At 42.0% G+C, this 20,750-nt stretch overlaps 2 protein-coding genes across 9 annotated transcripts in view; both read right to left on the bottom strand.

Annotated features, from left to right (window-relative positions):
• Nucleotides 1-16,216, bottom strand: part of fggy (FGGY carbohydrate kinase domain containing) — a 27,743-nt gene extending 11,527 nt beyond the window's left edge. For 4 of the 7 annotated variants that reach the window (XR_013782049.1, XR_013782050.1, XR_013782051.1 and 1 more), the window contains exons 1-14: nt 12,801-12,938; nt 12,491-12,710; nt 12,295-12,406; nt 11,536-11,687; nt 11,375-11,463; nt 9,837-9,952; nt 9,644-9,772; nt 6,535-6,638; nt 6,342-6,449; nt 5,355-5,416; nt 5,132-5,282; nt 4,530-4,604; nt 4,320-4,440; nt 3,718-3,812 (exon numbers count right to left, since the gene is read on the bottom strand). Coding sequence is in view for 4 of the 7 variants with exons in the window: in XM_079379330.1 (XP_079235456.1) it covers nt 3,718-3,812; nt 4,320-4,440; nt 4,530-4,604; nt 5,132-5,282; nt 5,355-5,416; nt 6,342-6,449; nt 6,535-6,638; nt 9,644-9,772; nt 9,837-9,952; nt 11,375-11,463; nt 11,536-11,687; nt 12,295-12,406; nt 12,491-12,710; nt 12,801-12,844 (1,578 nt within the window). In the remaining 3 variants the exon portion in view is untranslated. Of the gene's footprint in view, nt 1-3,717; nt 3,813-4,319; nt 4,441-4,529; nt 4,605-5,131; nt 5,283-5,354; nt 5,417-6,341; nt 6,450-6,534; nt 6,639-9,643; nt 9,773-9,836; nt 9,953-11,374; nt 11,464-11,535; nt 11,688-12,294; nt 12,407-12,490; nt 12,711-12,770; nt 12,939-15,958 lie in introns of those variants that run through there. The other 3 variants (XM_079379331.1, XM_079379329.1, XM_079379332.1) reach the window with 3 other exon arrangements.
• Nucleotides 16,175-20,750, bottom strand: part of LOC306846207 (transcriptional adapter 1-like) — an 8,070-nt gene continuing 3,494 nt past the window's right edge. The window contains exons 6-8 of one of the 2 annotated variants that reach the window (XM_079379372.1): nt 20,305-20,456; nt 20,044-20,200; nt 16,175-17,277 (exon numbers count right to left, since the gene is read on the bottom strand). In XM_079379372.1, the coding sequence (XP_079235498.1) occupies nt 17,125-17,277; nt 20,044-20,200; nt 20,305-20,456 (462 nt within the window). In that variant the 3' untranslated portion in view covers nt 16,175-17,124. The remainder of the gene's footprint in view (nt 17,278-20,043; nt 20,201-20,304; nt 20,457-20,750) is intronic. The other variant, XM_079379373.1, reaches the window with a different exon arrangement.

Raw genomic sequence — 20,750 nt, 5'->3', positions numbered from 1 at the left:
TATTTATTTAGTCATTTAGCAGACGCTTTTATCCAAAGCGACTTACAAATGAGGACATAAGAAGCAATCAAAACCAACAAAAGAGCAACAACGTGCAAGTGCTATTACAAGTCTTGGTTAGCCTAACGCAGTACAGATAATTATTATTATTATTGTTGTTATTTTTTAATAAAAAGACATAGATAAAATACAATTAGAATAGATAGTGCTAGAGTTAGAGGGTCAAGTAAAGATGGAACAGATGAGTTTTTAGCCGTTTCTTGAAGATGGGTAAGGATTCGGCTGCTCGGATCGAGTTGGGCAGGTCATTCCACCAGATGGGAACAGTTAATGAAAAAGTCCTTGAAAGTGTTTTTCTGTGTTTTTGGGATGGTACAATAATTCGTTGTTCACTTGAAGAACGCAAGCTTCTAGAGGGCACATAAGTCTGAAGTAAAGAATTTAGGTAAAGGGGTGCAGAGCCAGTGGTGGTTCTGTAGGCAAACATTAATGCCTTGAATTTAATGCGAGCAGCTATTGGTAGCCAGTGCAAATTGATGAACAGAGGCGTGACGTGCGTTCTTTTCGGCTCATTAAAGATTAATCTTGCAGCGGCATTTTGGATTAATTGTAGAGGTTTAATAGAATTGGCTGGAAGACCTGCCAAGAGAGCATTGCAATAGTCAAGTCTGGACAGAACAAGAGCCTGAACAAGGAGTTGCGTTGCATGTTCCGAGAGAAAGGACCTGATCTTCTTAATATTATATAATGCAAATCTGCAGGACCGGGCAGTTTTAACAATGTGGTCTGAGAAATTCAGCTTATCATCAATCACAACTCCAAGGTTTCTGGCTGTTTTTGAAGGAGTTATGGTAGATGAGCCTAACTGGAAGCTGAGATTGTGATGAAGCGATGGGTTAGCTGAAATTACAAGCAGTTCTGTCTTAGCTAGGTTGAGTTGAAGGTGATGGTCCATCATCCAGCAAGAAATGTCTGATAGACACGCTGAGATGCGAGCAGCTATCGTCGGATCATCAGGATGGAATGAGAGGTAGAGTTGAGTGTCATCAGCATAGCAGTGATATGAAAAGCCATGTTTCTGAATGACAGAACCTAGTGATGCCATGTAGACAGAAAAGAGAAGTGGTCCAAGAACTGAGCCCTGAGGCACCCCAGTAGCTAGATGTTGCGACTTGGATACCTCACCTCTCCAAGATACTTTGAAGGACCTATCAGAGAGGTAAGACTCAAACCACTGGAGTGCGGTTCCTGAGAAGCCCTTTCTCAATAGGGTTGACAAGAGGATCTGATGGTTGACTGTATCAAAAGCAGCAGACAAATCTAGCAAGATGAGTAATGAAGATTTGTCAGCCGCTCTTGCAAGTCTTAGGGCTTCAACAACAGAAAGCAAGGCAGTTTCGGTCGAATGTCCACTTCTGAAGCCAGATTGGTTACTGTCCAGGAGGTTGTTCTGTGTGAGAAAGACAGAGACTTGGTTGAACACAACTCGTTCAAGTGTTTTTGCAATGAAAGGAAGAAGGGAAACCGGTCTATAGTTCCCAAAAAGAGTTGGGTTAAGAGTGGGTTTTTTAAGAAGTGGAGTTATACGAGCCTGTTTAAATGCAGAGGGAAAAATTCCAGTGTGAAGGGATGTGTTAACGATGTGAGTGAGTGCAGGTACGACTGCAGGTGAAATGGCTTGAAGGAGATGAGATGGAATAGGATCAAGCGGACAGGTAGTAGGATGACTGGAAAGGATGAGTTTAGAGACTTCTGCCTCAGAGAGTGGAGAGAAGGATGTGAACGAGTGTATGTTTGCTGGTAAGATATGTTTGATAGATTGTGGTGTGGAAAATTGTGCAGTGAGGTTTGTAATTTTATTAATGAAGAATGTGGCAAAGTCATCAGCTGTTAGAGATGATGAAGGAGGGGGAGGAGGAGGACAAAGGAGGGAGGAAAATGTTTTAAATAGCATGCGAGAGTTAGGTGAGTTGTTAATTTTGTCATGATAGTATGTCCTTTTAGCAGTGGAAACATTAGCAGAGAAGTCAGAGAGGAGTGATCGATATAAATTAAGGTCAGTAGGATTTTGTGATTTGCGCCATACCCTTTCTGCAGCCCTGAGTTTAGAACGATGTTTTTGGAGAACATCAGATAGCCAAGGGGCAGAAGGGGTACTACGGGCTGGCTTGGATGAAAAGGGGCAGAAAGTATCTAAACAAGACGTCAGAGTGGAACAGAAAGTATCAGTAGCACTGTTAGCATCAAGAGAGGATAACTGTTTATGGGGAGGAAGCGAAGATGAAACCATAGCAGATAGCCGGGAGGGTGAGAGTGAACGCAAGTTACGTCGAAAATTGACATGTGGAGGGATATGTGATGTGTCAGGAATCATGTTGAGGTTAAGAGTGAGGAGGAAGTGATCTGAGGTGTGCAGTGGAGTAACCAGCACATTATCAGTGGAGCAGTGCCGTGTGTAAATAAGGTCCAGTTGGTTCCCTGATTTGTGAGTAGCCGTAGTTAGCACTCTCTTGAGATCAAAAGACGCAAGCAGAGTGTGGAAGTCTGCAGCCTGAGGTTTATCTAGGTGGATGTTGAAGTCTCCAAGTAAGACAAAGGGAGTACCATCCTGAGGAAAGGTTGAGAGCAATAAATCTAATTCTTCCACAAAATTACCTAGTGATCCTGGAGGACGATAAACAACTACAAAATGGATTTTTAGAGGGTAGGTAATAGTAACCGAATGTGATTCAAAAGAGTTGTTGATACTCAGAGATGGTAAAGGAGTAAATGTCCAATTATTAGAGATGAGCAGACCAGTACCTCCCCCTCTTCCAGTCAAACGGGGGGTGTGGGAAAAGGAGAAATTATTGGAGAGTGCTGCAGGTGTAACATTGTCCTCTGGTTTGATCCAGGTCTCTGTCAGGGCCAAGAGGTTTAACGTTGAATGACTAGTAATGGAAGTAATGAAATCAGCTTTGTTGACAGCAGACTGACAATTCCAGAGACCAATAGAAAAAGAAAATAATGTATTAGCAGACATAGGCAAAGTGCGCAGGTTGATAGGATTGCGCCGTCTACAGTGTGTGATGCGTGGCTTGCGAGTGGTAGTGATGGTAGTGATCTGGAAACACATAGTAAGAATAGGCTATATAAACTGAAACAGAAGTGAAACAAGTAGTAGGAATGATGATAATTAAAAATCGATACTTATGTCCTCTTCCGATGTCCCTGTCCGGTGGAGTCGCACGGTAGAGTCGATGGTCTGACTATAGCATATATAGTCAGTATAGTGAGTGCATATATAGTGAGCATATATAGTGAGTGCATATATAGTGAGTATATATAGTGAGCGCATATATAGTGAGTATAGTGAGTATATATAGTGAGCATATATAGTGAGTATAGTGAGTATATATAGTGAGTGCATATATAGTCAGTATATATAGTGAGTGCATATATAGTGAGTATAGTGAGTATATATAGTGAGTGCATATATAGTGAGTGCATATAGTGAGCATATATAGTGAGTGCATATATAGTGAGTATATATAGTGAGCGCATATATAGTGAGTATAGTGAGTATATATAGTGAGTGCATATATAGTGAGTATAGTGAGTATATATAGTGAGTGCATATATAGTGAGTATATATAGTGAGTGCATATATAGTGAGTATAGTGAGTATATATAGTGAGTGCATATAGTGAGCATATATAGTGAGTATAGTGTCTGAACCTGTATAGAGTTGCAGTCTGATGAAGCACAGGCTCCGATCACAGCAGCTCCCAGCAGCACAGCCTCTCTCTCCTCTGCGAGAACCACCGGCAGACCTGCACACGCACATGATAAAAATAAAATTCACACACACACTTAATGAGTGCAGAACTGAGACCGAGCGTCTGTGTGTGTGTCTGAATCGGCAGGATTGCTCACTTCTCTTCAGCTGACTGGGTTTGAATCAGCTGCTGTTTGGTGACACACAACACCCTAGCAACCACACAGAACAACATAGCAACTGCCTATTGCTGCACAAACACCACTGATATTTTCTTCAGAAAAATATGTTTAAATATCAATATTTAGATATGCAACCGTTTCTATTACATTTAAGTCGGTACAAATTAAAGGCAGTGCAATCAAAATACTTCTATATACAAAAATTAACTATACATTTTTAGTGGATGGGTGAAGTAATTTCTCACAGATCACACCGGTGTAGAGAATCACACTAACTACCCACAAACACACACAGTGCTGAGTGTCATCATGCTAGTGACGTGATGATGATCTGCGGTGTGTGAGCAGCTGTCGTCTGCGCAGGTCAGGAATGCAGTCACCTGTAGTGTTGGCGTGCGTCTGCACAAACAGAGCATTCTTGCTCAGTCCTCCACACAGGAAGAGGGTAGTGATGTCATGTCCTGCCGCTCTCATGGAGTCTATAATGTGTCTGGTGCCGAGCTGCACACAACAGAGACACATTCACATTAACACTGGAAGACATGCATGTTTTCTTAAAGGTGCATCCATGTCGTGTGTGTGTGTGTTACAGCGATGGCCTGCAGAGTAGCGAGATACAGCAGAGCCAGATCATCCAGCGTCTGAGATAAAGTGAGACCCACAACCTGCACAAACACACCAGGAAACACATCAAACTACTATCTAGCACTTCAGAAATTAGTCCTAAAACAATATTTGATGTTTTATTAAACATTATACTTGACAAAGAAAATCATGTTCCTTCAAGGTCCATTAAGATGTGCCATTACCATGACTTTACACATTAAACTCAAAAATAACCCATTACTGTCATGCAACCAAATGTTTATTTGGAGTGATTTTTTTCCCCATTCTCATCATTGTCATCCTAACAATACCCTAAAAACCACAGAGAACACCCTGGCAACAGCCTAGCAACCACATAGAAATGCCCTTTAATTTGTGTTTAACTGTCATGATCAATAATATCACATCAATCTCATGAGTGGTGTAACAGTTCAAGTTACTCGCTTCGGTTTGTATCACGCTTTTAGAGTCAAAGTCTCAAAACAAGTCACGCGGGTGTTTGGATCGAGACCGCGATCTTTTAACGATTAACCGTGCAGCTGTAGTCCACGCGGATGATGATGATGATGATGATGATGATGCTCACCGCGCCGCGGGACGTCTGGTCAGCCAGAGGAGAGCGGTTGCCGTGGAAATCAGGCCAGATGTGCAGCCGGGCCGTCAGCTGCTCCAGCTGCGCTGCGTCTGCGCTCATGCTCTCCAGATGAGCGTTCAGAGACGAGTAAACGTGTTTCCCGCTGTACAGAGCAGAGCAGAGGAACTCAGAGACTGAGATCAGAGAGGCTTGAAGATGACTGACAGACACACACCTGCGCTCCGCCTGCTCCTCCAGCTGCCTGAACGCCGCGTGTCCCTTCACCACATGCTCCAGCTGACAACACAGGCACAACACACACTGCCTTCATGCTCTTAAACAAGTCTCTGATGCTCGTCAAGGCTGCATTTATTTCAGCAAAAATACAGAAAAAAATCTAATATTGTGAAATAGTATTACAGTGTAAAATATCTGTTTTCTATGTGAATGTGTTAAACTGTAATGTATTTCTGTGATCTGCAGCTGTATCAGCATCATTACTCCAGTGTCACATGATCTTCAGAAATCACAATAGTATGTTGATATGTTGATATGATTGATCATTTTCAATGTTGGCCAACTATTTTCTTGCACCTTTGATACTATTTTCAGGATTCTTTGATTAATAAAAAGTTATAAGGAAAGAATTTATTCAAAATATTTTTTTTTCTTACAATATAAGTCGTTGCTATCACTATCAATTTAACACATCCTTTCTGAATAAAAGTATTAATTTCTTTCAGAAAAGAATGAATAAAAATGTACTGACCCCAAACTTTTGAATAGTAGTGTAAATCATTAAAAAAGATTTCTATTTGAAATAAATGCTCTTCTTTTTAACTTTTGATTCAAAGAATCCTGCATCACAAGTTCCAAAAAATATTAAGCAGCATTAAGCAAGTTTCCAGCATTGATCAGTAAATCAGTATATTATTATGATTTCTGAAGAATCATGTGACACTGAAGACTGGAGTAATGATGCTGATAATACAGCTGCACATCACAGAAATACATTATATTTTAATGTATATTAAAATAGAAAAACGTTATTTTACACTGTAATACTATTTCGCAATATTAGATTTTTTTCTGTATTTTGGATCAAATAAATGCAGCCTTGATGAGCATCAGAGACTTCTTTAAAGAACATTAAAACTGATCCCACACTTTTGAACAGCAGTGTATATACTACACAGATGATTGTGAAGCGCTCTGCTCTCACCAGGCGTCCCGTAGCGCTCTGTCCTCCCTCGCTGAGCCACAGTCCAGGCAGCATAGCAGACAGATACGGGCCCCAGACCCCGGGGACAAACAGCGGCTGAGTGCTGACCTGAGAGACCAACACAAACACACTGAGATTCAACAATCACACCATCTGACACACAAACACAGAGTCACGTCAGAACGATGCTCACAGCCATGTGACATGAAGACGTGCCGCATATGAGGGCCATTCGGGACGAGACCGGCCGATCCTCACAGGGCAGGTGATGCCCCGTCACGTCTGCTCCGATCACCCCTACAGCAGATCAACCACAGACTTCACTGAAGATGCACACACACTACAGCTGAAGATACACACACACTACGGCTGAAGATACACACACACACACACACTACGGCTGAAGATACACACACACACTACGGCTGAAGATACACACACACACACACACACACACACACTACGGCTGAAGATACACACACACACACACACACACACACACACACACACACTACAGCTGAAGATACACACACACACACACACACACACACACACACTACGGCTGAAGACACACACACACACACACACACACACACACTACGGCTGAAGATACACACACACACTACGGCTGAAGACACACACACACACACACACACCACGGCTGAAGACACACACACACACACACACACCACGGCTGAAGACACACACACACACACTACGGCTGAAGACACACACACACACACACACACACACACACACACACACACACAGTACAGCTGAAGATACACACACTACAGCTGAAGATACACACAAACTACAGCTGAAGATACACACACTACAGCTGAAGATACACACACACTACAGCTGAAGACACGCACTACAGCTGAAGACACGCGCACTACAGCTGAAGACACGCACAATACAGCTGAAGACACGCACACTACAGCTGAAGATACACACACTACAGCTGAAGATACACACACACTACAGCTGAAGACACGCGCACTACAGCTGAAGACACGCACACTACAGCTGAAGACACGCACACTACAGCTGAAGATACACACACTACAGCTGAAGATACACACACACACAACAGCTGAAGATACACACACGCACTACAGCTGAAGACACACGCACTACAGCTGAAGACACACGCACTACAGCTGAAGACACACGCACTACAGCTGAAGATACACACACACACTACAGCTGAAGATACACACGCACTACAGCTGAAGACACACGCACTACAGCTGAAGACACACGCACTACAGCTGAAGATACGCACACTACAGCTGAAGATACGCACACTACAGCTGAAGACACGCACACTACAGCTGAAGATACGCACACTACAGCTGAAGATACACACACACACACACACACACTACAGCTGAAGATACACACACACTACAGCTGAAGATACACACACACTACAGCTGAAGATACACACACACACTACAGCTGAAGATACACACACACACACACACACACACACACACTACAGCTGAAGATACACACACACACACACTACAGCTGAAGATACACACACACACACACACACACTACAGCTGAAGATACACACACACACACACACACACACTACAGCTGAAGATACACACACACACACTACAGCTGAAGACACACGCACTACAGCTGAAGATACGCACACTACAGCTGAAGATACACACACACACTACAGCTGAAGATACACACACACACACACACACACACACTACAGCTGAAGATACACACACACACACACACACTACAGCTGAAGATACACACACACACACACTACAGCTGAAGATACACACACACACACACACACTACAGCTGAAGATACACACACACACACACACTACAGCTGAAGATACACACACACACACACACACACTACAGCTGAAGATACACACACACACACTACAGCTGAAGATACACACACACACACTACAGCTGAAGACACACGCACTACAGCTGAAGATACGCACACTACAGCTGAAGATACACACACACACACACACTACAGCTGAAGATACACACACACACACACACTACAGCTGAAGATACACACACACACTACAGCTGAAGATACACACACACACTACAGCTGAAGATACACACACACACTACAGCTGAAGATACACACACACACACTACAGCTGAAGATACACACACACACACACTACAGCTGAAGATACACACACACACACACTACAGCTGAAGATACACACACACACACACACTACAGCTGAAGATACACACACACACACTACAGCTGAAGATACACACACACACACACACACACACTACAGCTGAAGATACACACACACACACACTACAGCTGAAGATACACACACACACACTACAGCTGAAGATACACACACACACAACAGCTGAAGATACACACACACACACACACACACACACTACAGCTGAAGATACACACACACACACACACACACACTACAGCTGAAGACACACACACACACACACACACACACACACACACACTACAGCTGAAGATACACACACACACACACTACAGCTGAAGATACACACACACACACACACACACTAAATTAAATTAGTAAAACTGTAAAGTTTGGTGAATGTAAGAGAAAAGACAGTTTAAAGATGTGGATTGTAATTGTAATCACAGATCAAAGAAACACTTCAGTGTATTTCAGATGTTTTCTCTGCAATAGTCTGAAAGACGTGATATGAGCAAAATCTCCAAACTGACCTGTGCATGAAAAAACACTGGTTTTCTCTTCCCTTAAATCTAGCGCTTTTGTAATTCATATATCATCATATTAATTCATATATCATCATATTAATTCATATATCATCATATTCAGTCAAACCACAATTTATTCAGACACCGTCAACATTTCTCAGATTATCCCAGTTTATTCACTATAGTTTAGAAAATGGTAATAAAATATGAGAAGAACTCAGAGTTAAACTGTGTCAGAACAGACTCATCTTGATAAACTCTTCAGATAACTTTGATAGAAAGGTTTGTAATGAATTTGGTTGAATAGCTGTCAGCTGTTAAATTAAATTTAAGAACACAATTAGATAAAACCAATTTAGCTCAACCAATCACCAAGCAGTGCTTCATGCTCAGGTCAATGTGTCTGAATCATTTTTGATCTGGTAGTTCACTCTATGAAGAATGTTTGGGTATAATATGTCACAGTTTACTTTATTTTGCTCTCCTCACTTACATATCTGGAGTCTGAATAATGTTTGTTTGAGTGTGTGTTTTGTGTGAGGAGTGTGTGGTTGTGTACCTAAGCCTCCTGCGTGAGCATCTATGAGCGAAGCGCCCACAGCAGTGCCCTGAATCAGACCCAGATCTGCAGCCGCCGCTGCGGTCAGACCTCCACCCACTGGAGCCCCTGGACAACACGCCTGCTGGCCTTCAACACAACCCTTCATCATCATCAGCATCCTCAGCAGAACCAGATCAACATACGCTCATACCTATTCTGGAGTAGCTGTTCTCCATCAGGTCCTCCAGACCGATAGCGCTCCAGAACGAGTCGTCCCACCCGTCAGACGGAGAATACGTCCACTTACACACCAGAGTACATAAAGACCTGCGTCAGGAGACACCGCTGCGGTTTAGCTGCTCCACATCCACAATCACTTCTCATCTACACATGACTTTCACTGGACTTTGGTTAGTCATTTAAGAAAATATTCAGCCAAAATGTGTTCACCCTCAGTTCATCCAAGATCAGGATGAGTGTTTCTTCATCAGGTTTGTAGAAATGTGTCTCTGCATCAGTGTCTCAGCAATGGATGCTCTGCAGTGAATGGGTGCCGTCAGAATGAGAGTCCAAACAGCTGATAAAAACATCACAATAATCCACACCACTCCAGTCCATCAGTTAACATCTGGAGAAGACTAAAGATCAAACAAATCCAGCATTAAGATGTTTTTAACTAAAATACCATAGAGTCTATAATCCATAATAACTCTTCCTCCAGTGATAAAGTGCATCTGCTGTTGTCTCTCACATCAAAATCCAGCCACATATTAGTTTAGAGCTGTTTTAGACTGTTTTGATCTGTGCAGATTTCTCTCCTGATTCAGACCAGAACACTTTTCACTGGAGGAAGCGTTATTATGCATTATGGATCGTATTTTAGTTAAAAACGTTTTTTTGTTTGATATTTTGTCTTCTCCAGATGTTAACTGATGGACTGGAGTGGTGTGGATTATTGTGATGTTTTTATCAGCTGTTTGGACTCTCATTCTGACGGCACCCATTCACTGCAGAGCATCCATTGCTGAGACACTGATGCAGAGACACATTTCTACAAACCTGATGAAGAAACACACTCATCTTCAATGGACTTTCTGCAAATGCTCATTTTTAGTGAACTATTCCTAAAGACTGGGTTTCAGTTTCCTGAAGACTGTCATTAGAATAGTTTTGTGATCCGTCTGCCTCACGACCCGCGAGCAGGAGAGCATTAGGACGAGGCTGTTATAGATGTTTTAATACGGTCTATCATTTACACTGCAGTAAAAACAACATTTTCATGAATCACTGTTCAATTCATATCTCTATTCAACAATTCATTACTAAACATGTTCACAGAAGCCTCTGCAAATAAGACATATTTCATATATTTTTCATGCATGCAAATTATTTAGTAAACAATTATGTAGGTAAATGTTGCTTTTCTCAGTAACATTGTAGTCAGATAGTCAGAATTGCGAGATATAAAGTCACAATAACTTTTTTTATTTTTATTCAGTGGTGGAAACGGGCTTCCATATATTTCACAGCAGCTACAATTAATATTAATACATAATATTTCTACATAACTACATGCAACTTTGTAAAGAAATACATTTCATCATTTGCAGGTCACTTTGGATAAAAGCATCAGCTAGATGCATACATATTGGGAAAAGTATTGATCATCACTTTTTTGTAGCTAGATATTATTCCCTGCGGATGATTCTCTACAGCGATCTGAAGGTGTGATGCAGAATGAAAGCTCACCTGCACAAAGAGCCTGTCGCTTTCCAGGACAGAAAGTCTGGAAGGTCAAAGAAGTGTGCCGCTTCTTTCCAGCAGGTTTCCCGCAGATTCTAATGACAGTGAAAAGCCAAGCATTGAAGCACGAGATGGTGAGTGTCCGCGGCGCTCGCTCTCTTCCTCACCTCTTTGAGCCACAGAAGTTTGGGCGGCTGCATCTCGGGTGACATCACGCCGCCGACCCCCCGGAGTACTCGGTGTCTGGAGGCTGTGATCCGAGAGGCTTGCTCCGCGGCGCGGTGGTCCATCCACATCACCACGTTCCTCTCCCGGACCCCTGCGGACAGACCGGTGTGTGACGCTCACCTGGGGACCAGGGCTGGCTGAGTCTGATCAATTCTGATTACGATTCTAACTGATTCCCACTGATTCCAATGCGATTAAAAAAATGAAGTTAAGCATTTAGATAACAATCAGATTTATTCTGTGTCTCTTTTTGCAAAACATTTAATTGCTGCTGAATACCATGAACAAAAATCAGCCGGCTACATAAAAACTGGGGCCAATTGCATAAACTTAGCCACAATGTTAAGACTGTCTTAAGAACTAGGAACTCTGGATAAACTGAAACTTTTTTTTTTTTTTAACGGAGGTAGTTCTCTCACAATTCTGAAGAAAAATATTAGACAACTAAATAAAATCTGACGGAATGTATGAATGGAAAGATTCAATGACTCACTCAAGATTTAATTGGTTCATTACTGGATGAACCAGTGCTTTTGAATGAATCTCTTGAATTAATGATTCAAAGACAAACACATTTTAACAAGCACACACAGGAATCTATAGGTGGAACTGAAAGTATCCGATTCCTGACCTTATCATCTGGTTCTGGAATTGTAATTGATTGATGGCCATCCCTGCTGTGGACTGGTGGGACGCACCTGTGTGATTGACAGCCACAGGCTGGAAGAGCTGGTCCAGAGCCACTAGAGAGCAGGTGGCATCAAACCCGATCCCTCGAACACACTCCACATCCACTCCCTGAGTCACGCGCTACAACACAACCAGCGAGGATTATGATCTGAGAACAGATGTTTGTGCTCCAGCGTGACAGTGATGCAGGTCATCTCCGCTCACCTTCACTGTCCGGCAGCATTTGCTCCAGATATCCTCTGATGATTGCTCGTAATGCTCAGCACACGGCTCCCACATCTCAATGAACTCCTCTGCTGTGTGCTTGATGTGACCGTCCTGTGTGACCAGAGCCGCTCGCACACTGGCCGTGCCCACGTCCACACCGACATAATACCTGCTCATACCACCGGAGACCTGTGACACACACACACACACCGGAGACCTGTGATACACACACACACACACCGGAGACCTGTGACACACACACACACACACCGGAGACCTGTGATACACACACACACACACCGGAGACCTGTGATACGGGTGATTCTCTGAATTGGGTGCCTTTTGGGTCATATCTTTTTTTTTTATATACCTTAAATAGTTATATTTCTGATAATTTCATGTGATAGTGGATTAGTCAAACCTTTAAGAAAATACATTTTCCCACCTCAGGCATGAAATTCTAATCGATATTGAGTGTTTTTTCTTACTGAAAGTTGTTTTGGAGTTCAACCCCGTCACAGACCACTTGGACCCTGTTTAAATATGATTTAAAAAGATTTTCAAGTAAATTTTTGTAGAAGCTTTTCAATGAGATGTCCCTTGTTTGATATCATTTATTGCATGTAGAATTTTATTTTTAAATACTCACCATTTGAATACCAAATCAGGTCATCAAAACTGCATCTAACATTGGTCTTCATATCTTATCACAAAATATGCATTAACATTAGGATTTAATTAGGCTTTCATATTTTTTCCGACTGTCCTGTAAATTCTGCACACAGCAAAACAAACATTGACCTAATTTGTCTTCTTATCACGAAAATATTAATAAAAACTGTCAAATAACAGGGTTGAACTCTGCATAACGGGGTTGAAAATGATAACAGGGTTGAAGTGATGATCATTATTTCAATATAGTATGGATTTCTTACCTGTAAAATTAATGATATCACATTCAATAACATTTTATTTTATTAAAGTTGGCAAAAACAAACAAACATTTTAGTAAGTATTTAACATTAAATCAAAAGCATTAAGCATTAATTAATCACTAACATCAATCAATCTTTCCATTTGGAAATATTGAACATAAAATACCATAATTGATTATTTCTGACAGTTCACATTACAATACAACAAGTCTACAATTGAGTAATCTACTAAGAAGTGTCAAACTTTCAACCCTGTCACAACGATTCAACCCTGTTATAATAAAAAATGTGACGGGGTTGAATGTGACGGGGTTGAAGTTTTTGGCTAACAGTAGCTAAAACAGTTATCTTAGCTAAGACAGTAGCACCTCATGGCATTTAGGACATCATAAAATTTTAATGTTTTGCAAAACTATTATTTAATTCTTCTTAAACCGTTGTTTACTATCATTTAGTCATATAACAGAGTTGAAATGTTGAGCCTGACAATCTTAATCTGACAGTGAAAAACATGAAATATAGGTAAGAAAAGATACTGGCAAGTGCCTTTCTTTGCAGCATGTTCTTCAAGAGACTTGTGTGATGTCACTGCCTGGATGTGATGCCACAGGGATTGATCCATTATTTTTATAGGGGGGTAAATAGTATGGCGTGACGGGGTTGAAAACAAACTGGAGGACGTGTATAAATATTGCAATTTCATATATAATTAATGCATTTTTATATATATATATATATATATATATGTATATTTTAGTTTAAGTAGACCAACATATGATTATATTAGCAGCAACATTTTGGTATAAATTGCACTTTTTATTTGTTTGATATTCAATGAAAATGTAATGATGGTTAGTGAGGACATGCAAACATGCTTGTTGTCTACTACTTAGGCAACCAATTATATTTAAATTAAAATAAAAAAAAAGCAATTGTGTTGCATTATAATGCAAAGGCACCTGGTTCTATTAATTGACAGCGTTAAAATGCATTTTGTGATTTCCTTCAATTGAAAATCTTTGAAGTAAGTTTGGGGGACTTGAAGGGCACCCAATTCAGAGAATCACCCATACACACACACCGGAGACCTGTGACACACACACATACACACCGGAGACCTGTGACACACACACACATACACACACCGGAGACCTGTGACACACACACATACACACACCGGAGACCTGTGACACACACACATACACACACCGGAGACCTGTGATACACACACATACACACCGGAGACCTGTGATACACACACATACACACCGGAGACCTGTGACACACACACATACACACACCGGAGACCTGTGATACACACACAACGGAGACCTGTGACACACACACATTCACACCGGAGACCTGTGATACACACACACCGGAGACCTGTGACACACACACACCGGAGACCTGTGACACACACACACCGGAGACCTGTGACACACACACACACACACACACACACACACACACACACACACACACACACACACACACACACACACACACACACCGGAGACCTGTGACACACACACACATACACACACCGGAGACCTGTGATACACACAACGGAGACCTGTGACACACACACATACACACCGGAGACCTGTGATACACACACAACGGAGACCTGTGACACACACACATACACACCGGAGACCTGTGATACACACACACACACCGGAGACCTGTGACACACACACACCGGAGACCTGTGACACACACACACCGGAGACCTGTGACACACACACACCGGAGACCTGTGATATACACACACACACAGGAGACCTGTGACACACACACCGGAGACCTGTGACACACACACACACACACACACACACACAGGAGACCTGTGATACACACACATACACACAGGAGACCTGTGACACACACACATACACACCGGAGATCTGTGACACACACACACACACACACACACACACACACACACACACACACACACACACACACACACACACAGGAGACCTGTGATACACACACATACACACCGGAGATCTGTGACACACACACACACACACACACACACACACCGGAGACCTGTGACACACACACACACACACACACACACACAGGAGACCTGTGACACACACACACACACACACACACACACACACACACACACACACACACACACACACACACACACACACACACACACACACACAGGAGACCTGTGATACACACACACACACACACCGGAGACCTGTGACACACACACACACACACACACACACAGGAGACCTGTGATACACACACATACACACCGGAGATCTGTGACACACACACACACACACACACACACACACAACAGTGACCTGTCTTAAACACACACACCGCATAAATAATCCTGCACAAACAGCACTGCAATGCCAGATTAGATAACATCTAATCTCATTAAAAAACTGAATTTGTAATAAATAAATGGTTCAATTCATTATCTATTACTGCAACGAGAACAAATGTGATTAACATAAATGAAAGTGATATATTACTGTAAGTAGAGCTGTACCTGCTCTGAAGAGTCTGTCTGCAGGAAGAAGAGCAGCTCGCACCTGCTTCAGATGCACTTTACTCTGGACTTTACTCTAGTTTACTCTGGTAAACACAGAAAACAGTTCACGTGTTCCTCGGGTGTTACGGAGCCCCAGTGAGACCAAAAAGAGCGAGCGCGATTCAGCCACGGATCCATCATGAACAACACTATAGACCAGCGAGAAGCACTAATAACCGAGAAACGCGTTTCATTAGCAGCTATTCTGCTCATATCAGCTCGATCCTCCCCTCACACACACTTCAACACGTTTACTGGCATACAGTGTTCTACATTACATTACAAATAACTGTATATCAAAACAGCATTTGGTTTTCCTCTCTTAGACTTTTTTCCTACGTTTTCCCAAAAAAAAACAATCATGTTTATGATGCTGCATATGCCTATTTCTTCACCTTGCAGTGTAACCAGTCTAAATAATGAAGCCCAAGCAAACACAACACACTACAGTTACATTAAGATACGCCACTAACACTACACTGCATAATAAAACACTTCTAATGTCTAAACATGCATGTCTGTAACTTCCCCTCAGAATTATCTCTGAAATACACACTTGAACCCAACACAGATGTGTTTAATGTTCAACCCCAGCTCATGTGGACCAGGTGCTCATGAGTGCTTCTCCAGAAACAGAGATTATTAAAGGAGTGCATGTGATCTGTTAAGAGTCTATAGTGCACAGTATTCCCAGAGATGCTGACCTCTACAGCGCTCGTGTGTCCAGCAGTTTCTACTGGCCTGTAGATGAGATCCAGCGCTAATCCTGTGTTAATATATACAACTTTTAAACGGCTGAAAGTGATTATTAGAACTTCTAACATGTAAAATTAATCCGAGTCAGAATCTCTCTTTACTTTGCCTCTAAAGTCAATGTGATGCATCTATTAACAAGGAAATAAAGAGAACAGGCGATGGATATAAAAACACTGATATGGACAGGCACAGCGTTTTATTCATAATACTTAAACTAGACATGAATACAATACACAAATATTTTACGGCCTTTTTAAAGCAAGTACTGCCCAGAAGCATTTGAGTGTGTGTTAGTCTGGCTGATGTGGAGCAGGTCTGTGATGATGATGATGATGATGATGATGGAGCGGGGGTCCGGGCTTCCTCTCTCAGCTGACCAGCAGCCCCTCTTTGCTGGCCAGATGCTGGCGGTGGATGTGGTCCTGCTCCAGCTCCTCGTGGCTCGGGTGCCAGAGCCGGGCCAGGATCCTCTCCATGTTCAGAGCGTACACGCTGTGAGACGGCATCACCCTCCGCTGCACCTGCCGCAGACACAGCAGTTAAAGGACTCATATGAAGCCAACTGTTCCTTTCTCTCTGGAGTCTTACGTTCATGCACTGATAAGATTCCTGAAGTTGCAAAGACTAAAGTCTCAAAACCAAAGAGATATTCTTTATAAAAGTTAAGACTCGTCCACACCCCCTAAAACAGCTCATTCAAACACACCCCACATGCGGAGCATAGAGGAGCAACAATACTGTACAGTATGTGCAAAATAATGTGTTTCGAACCTCGAACCATGCAAACATATTGCATTACACAAAATATTGTTCTTTTTAGCAACATCATATGACCCCTTTCAGTACACCAGACACAGCTCAACCACAGGAGCTTCTGTGGAAGTCTAGGATCTGTGACGAGTTCAGCCGAGCCGGGCTTTTATAGTTAACTAAACCCATACAAATAAAATACTACACTACAACCAATAAAACAAAACATTGTGTTACTTGTAAAGATAATTGGCTTTAATAGTGTGTGATTTTCTGATCAATCCTCGACTAATCAAACAAGACGATCAGAAAAACTAGATTTTCAGGATCATTTAGACCAGGAGCTCCGACGTTACCAGAGTATCACTATTTACTAGGCTTTCATTAAGGCTTTTGACAATGAAATAAATACCAAACGCTAATTTAATAAATCAAATTCATATTACGCACATCGAGGTCAGCTCTAGAGCCGTTTGGGTGCAGTGACGAGAGCAGAGCGGTGCGGACAGATCAAACTTTCAGTGAAAAACAATGGCATTTTCAAAAATGAGGAAAGTTGACGGGTCCTTAAAGTCTTAAATGGTACAAGAAAGCCTTAATTATGATTTCAGGAGGTCTTAAATGTGGGAACTGAAAAACAAGAATTGCGATTAAACTTAAAACGGCTTTTCATTCAATAAATATGAGCTCTGCACGTTTCAGATTGAGCTGCTGTATGGAGTCTGTCTCTTGGGCTTGTGTCCTGCCGTTCTGCTGGAAGAGGATGATTTTACATGTTCAATCAGCCTGTACGTCTGCTGCTGTCAAAGACCAATGAGAAAACAACCCATGATTTTAAGCAGCAAACACACAGAGTTGTAAATCATGCTTTTTACAGTCATTTTATTTTATTTTTGTGCAGGTCTTAAAGGTCTTTAAAAGTCTTGAAATTAAGCTTAAATATCTTGCATATACCCTGGCCAGTTGTTTATTAGAACTGTCTGGACCTCGGCTGGTGGGGAGGGTTCAGACCCCTGTGCTAGGCATACGAGGAGTGTGGTTTAGACACCTATATCTACGAATGTGTATGTGTGAGGTGAGGTGTTATTTTCTATAGCTTAAAATAACAATAGGCATGCCTGCTGTCTAGGAAATGAGGTAGTTGTTATTTTTTCATTTGAACTGTTAACCTTGCTGTAAGAAGTATTAGTGTGAAGGGTCTGCCCGAGGAGCTGAAACAGACACAGACAGCAGAGGAGGACAGAATAACACCGGTGGAGGGAAGACTATAAAAGACTGAAGACAGAGATGGACGAGGCCAGCAATTGTGTGCTGAAGACCTCTCGTTTGTTATTTGCTTATGAGTGACTGTATTTTTAAATAAAACGAAACCATTGTATTGGTGATTCATTCAACTTTTAAATCAGTCTCTGAGTAACTATTTCTTAATTAACTAGTTATTAAATAAATCCTTATTGAGTTTCGAGTGGTCTGAACTTGACTGAATTAGCACGGACACCGGGAGCAGAGTTCATCCCGCATGCACTCAGCAGAGAGGTGACTATACAATGATCTGTTATGAACCTGCTCTGAGAAATATGGATGTGATTAGTATGATTTAACTCCCTGCACCGGTACACAAACATTACATACTTTAAAATAAATAGTAACCAAAAATATAAGAGAACACCTTCAGGAAACTTTTAGTTGAACTTTCTAAAAAAAGTACTAAACCACATATGGAATAAAACCATATATAAAAAAAAGAATAAAAATACCAAACACACAACAAAATTACTAAAACTTTAAAACTAAAGTGAAACCAGAAAATAGAAAAACAAAAACCTTTAACTTTTTTAATATTTAGCCGTATATAGAAGTATTTTCCCACATTATTAAGCAGCCTGCGTTCTGTTGTTGCTGTTTTCGATCTAATCTCAGACAGTAGACATGTTTCCATCTGCCTATTTTAATGTGCATCTTGGAATATCGCAGAAAAGAAATTAGAAAAACGCTGGATGGAAACGCCAAGATGCGCATAAATTCAATAAAATGTGCATTAATAAAAACTAATGCGCAGAACTGAGTAGGATCAACTTTTCATCCGATAAGAAAAAACTGCACATAAACTATGACGGAAACACATTTACTGAATAAATTCCTCCATGCGCATTAAGAGTCATGTGAGTTTGCGCTGAGATGGGAAAACCTGACTAGCAGCGCACTGATCTCGTTCACAGCATCGGTGTTGTTTTGATCGTTGCCTGAGCAAAGTCTGTCAGAGTATTTCTGTGTAATTCTTACACGACTGCGTTCACAAACAGCAGCATCCGCCTCCGAAAGCACTGTTTCGTCTGATAAAGTGATTTATTATATATATATGATGATTATATTTGCATCTTCTCCTACTTTTCTTACTGATATTTAGTGGCAGTTTTCTCTTTGATGGAAACAGTGCTTTATTCACAGATGTTTTATCTGACATTGCAGTTTTGCTCATAAGTGGAATTCTTTGGCTGTAAACGCAGCTGTGAGTGTGTGCTGGTCCTCAGACGCACCTGTAGTGCCTCCAGCAGGTCGAAGACGCCGACGGGCCGCAGCGGCGGAGGGAGACGGTCAGCCGAACACGCCAGCAGGAGCGCAGCTTGCTGCTCCGCATCGTCCGGCAGAACCTGAGGAGGAGGTCCGGCGGGGAGAGACGCGCTCGCAGGAGGACTGCAACACACACCACAAACACACACCATCAATCACTGAGCAGTCCTCAGATCCTCTCATTCATCCACACTAAACTAAACCCAGAGCACAGAGCGGAGACGTGCCACTGAGTCACGCTGAGGTACACCGGCAGACTGTTCTTCAGGTACGGCCGCGGCGTCACGTCACTGCCAAACGCATACTGGAAGTGACCATCCCGCAGACGATAGGCCTTCCTCCGCGACACCAGAGCTGTGAGGATATCCTTCAGATGCACCTGAGAAACAGACGATACAGGATCGGACTCAATTACTCTAATCAAGATAAAGTGAATATTGTGCCCCCGGTCAGAGCCTCTCTCAGAAAAGCACACCATTTCTGCCCTGTGTTTAATTTCTCTTTACAACCATTTGCACACCTTCTTTCTTACACCGCGGAGAAATAATTGCTGAGGATCTGAAAACTTTGACAATCACGTAAGTTGAAGTACAGTGATCTCTGTTGAGATATTCAGTCTTTTGCACAGATCTGTCATCAAACCTCCTGTAATAAATCCAGACATGATCTCAAC

Source organism: Barbus barbus, assembly GCF_936440315.1.
Source record: "Barbus barbus genome assembly, chromosome: 26".
Taxonomy (NCBI): Eukaryota; Metazoa; Chordata; class Actinopteri; order Cypriniformes; family Cyprinidae; genus Barbus; species Barbus barbus.
Note: the sequence above shows the minus strand (reverse complement) of the source record. Positions and strands in the feature narration are given on the sequence as shown.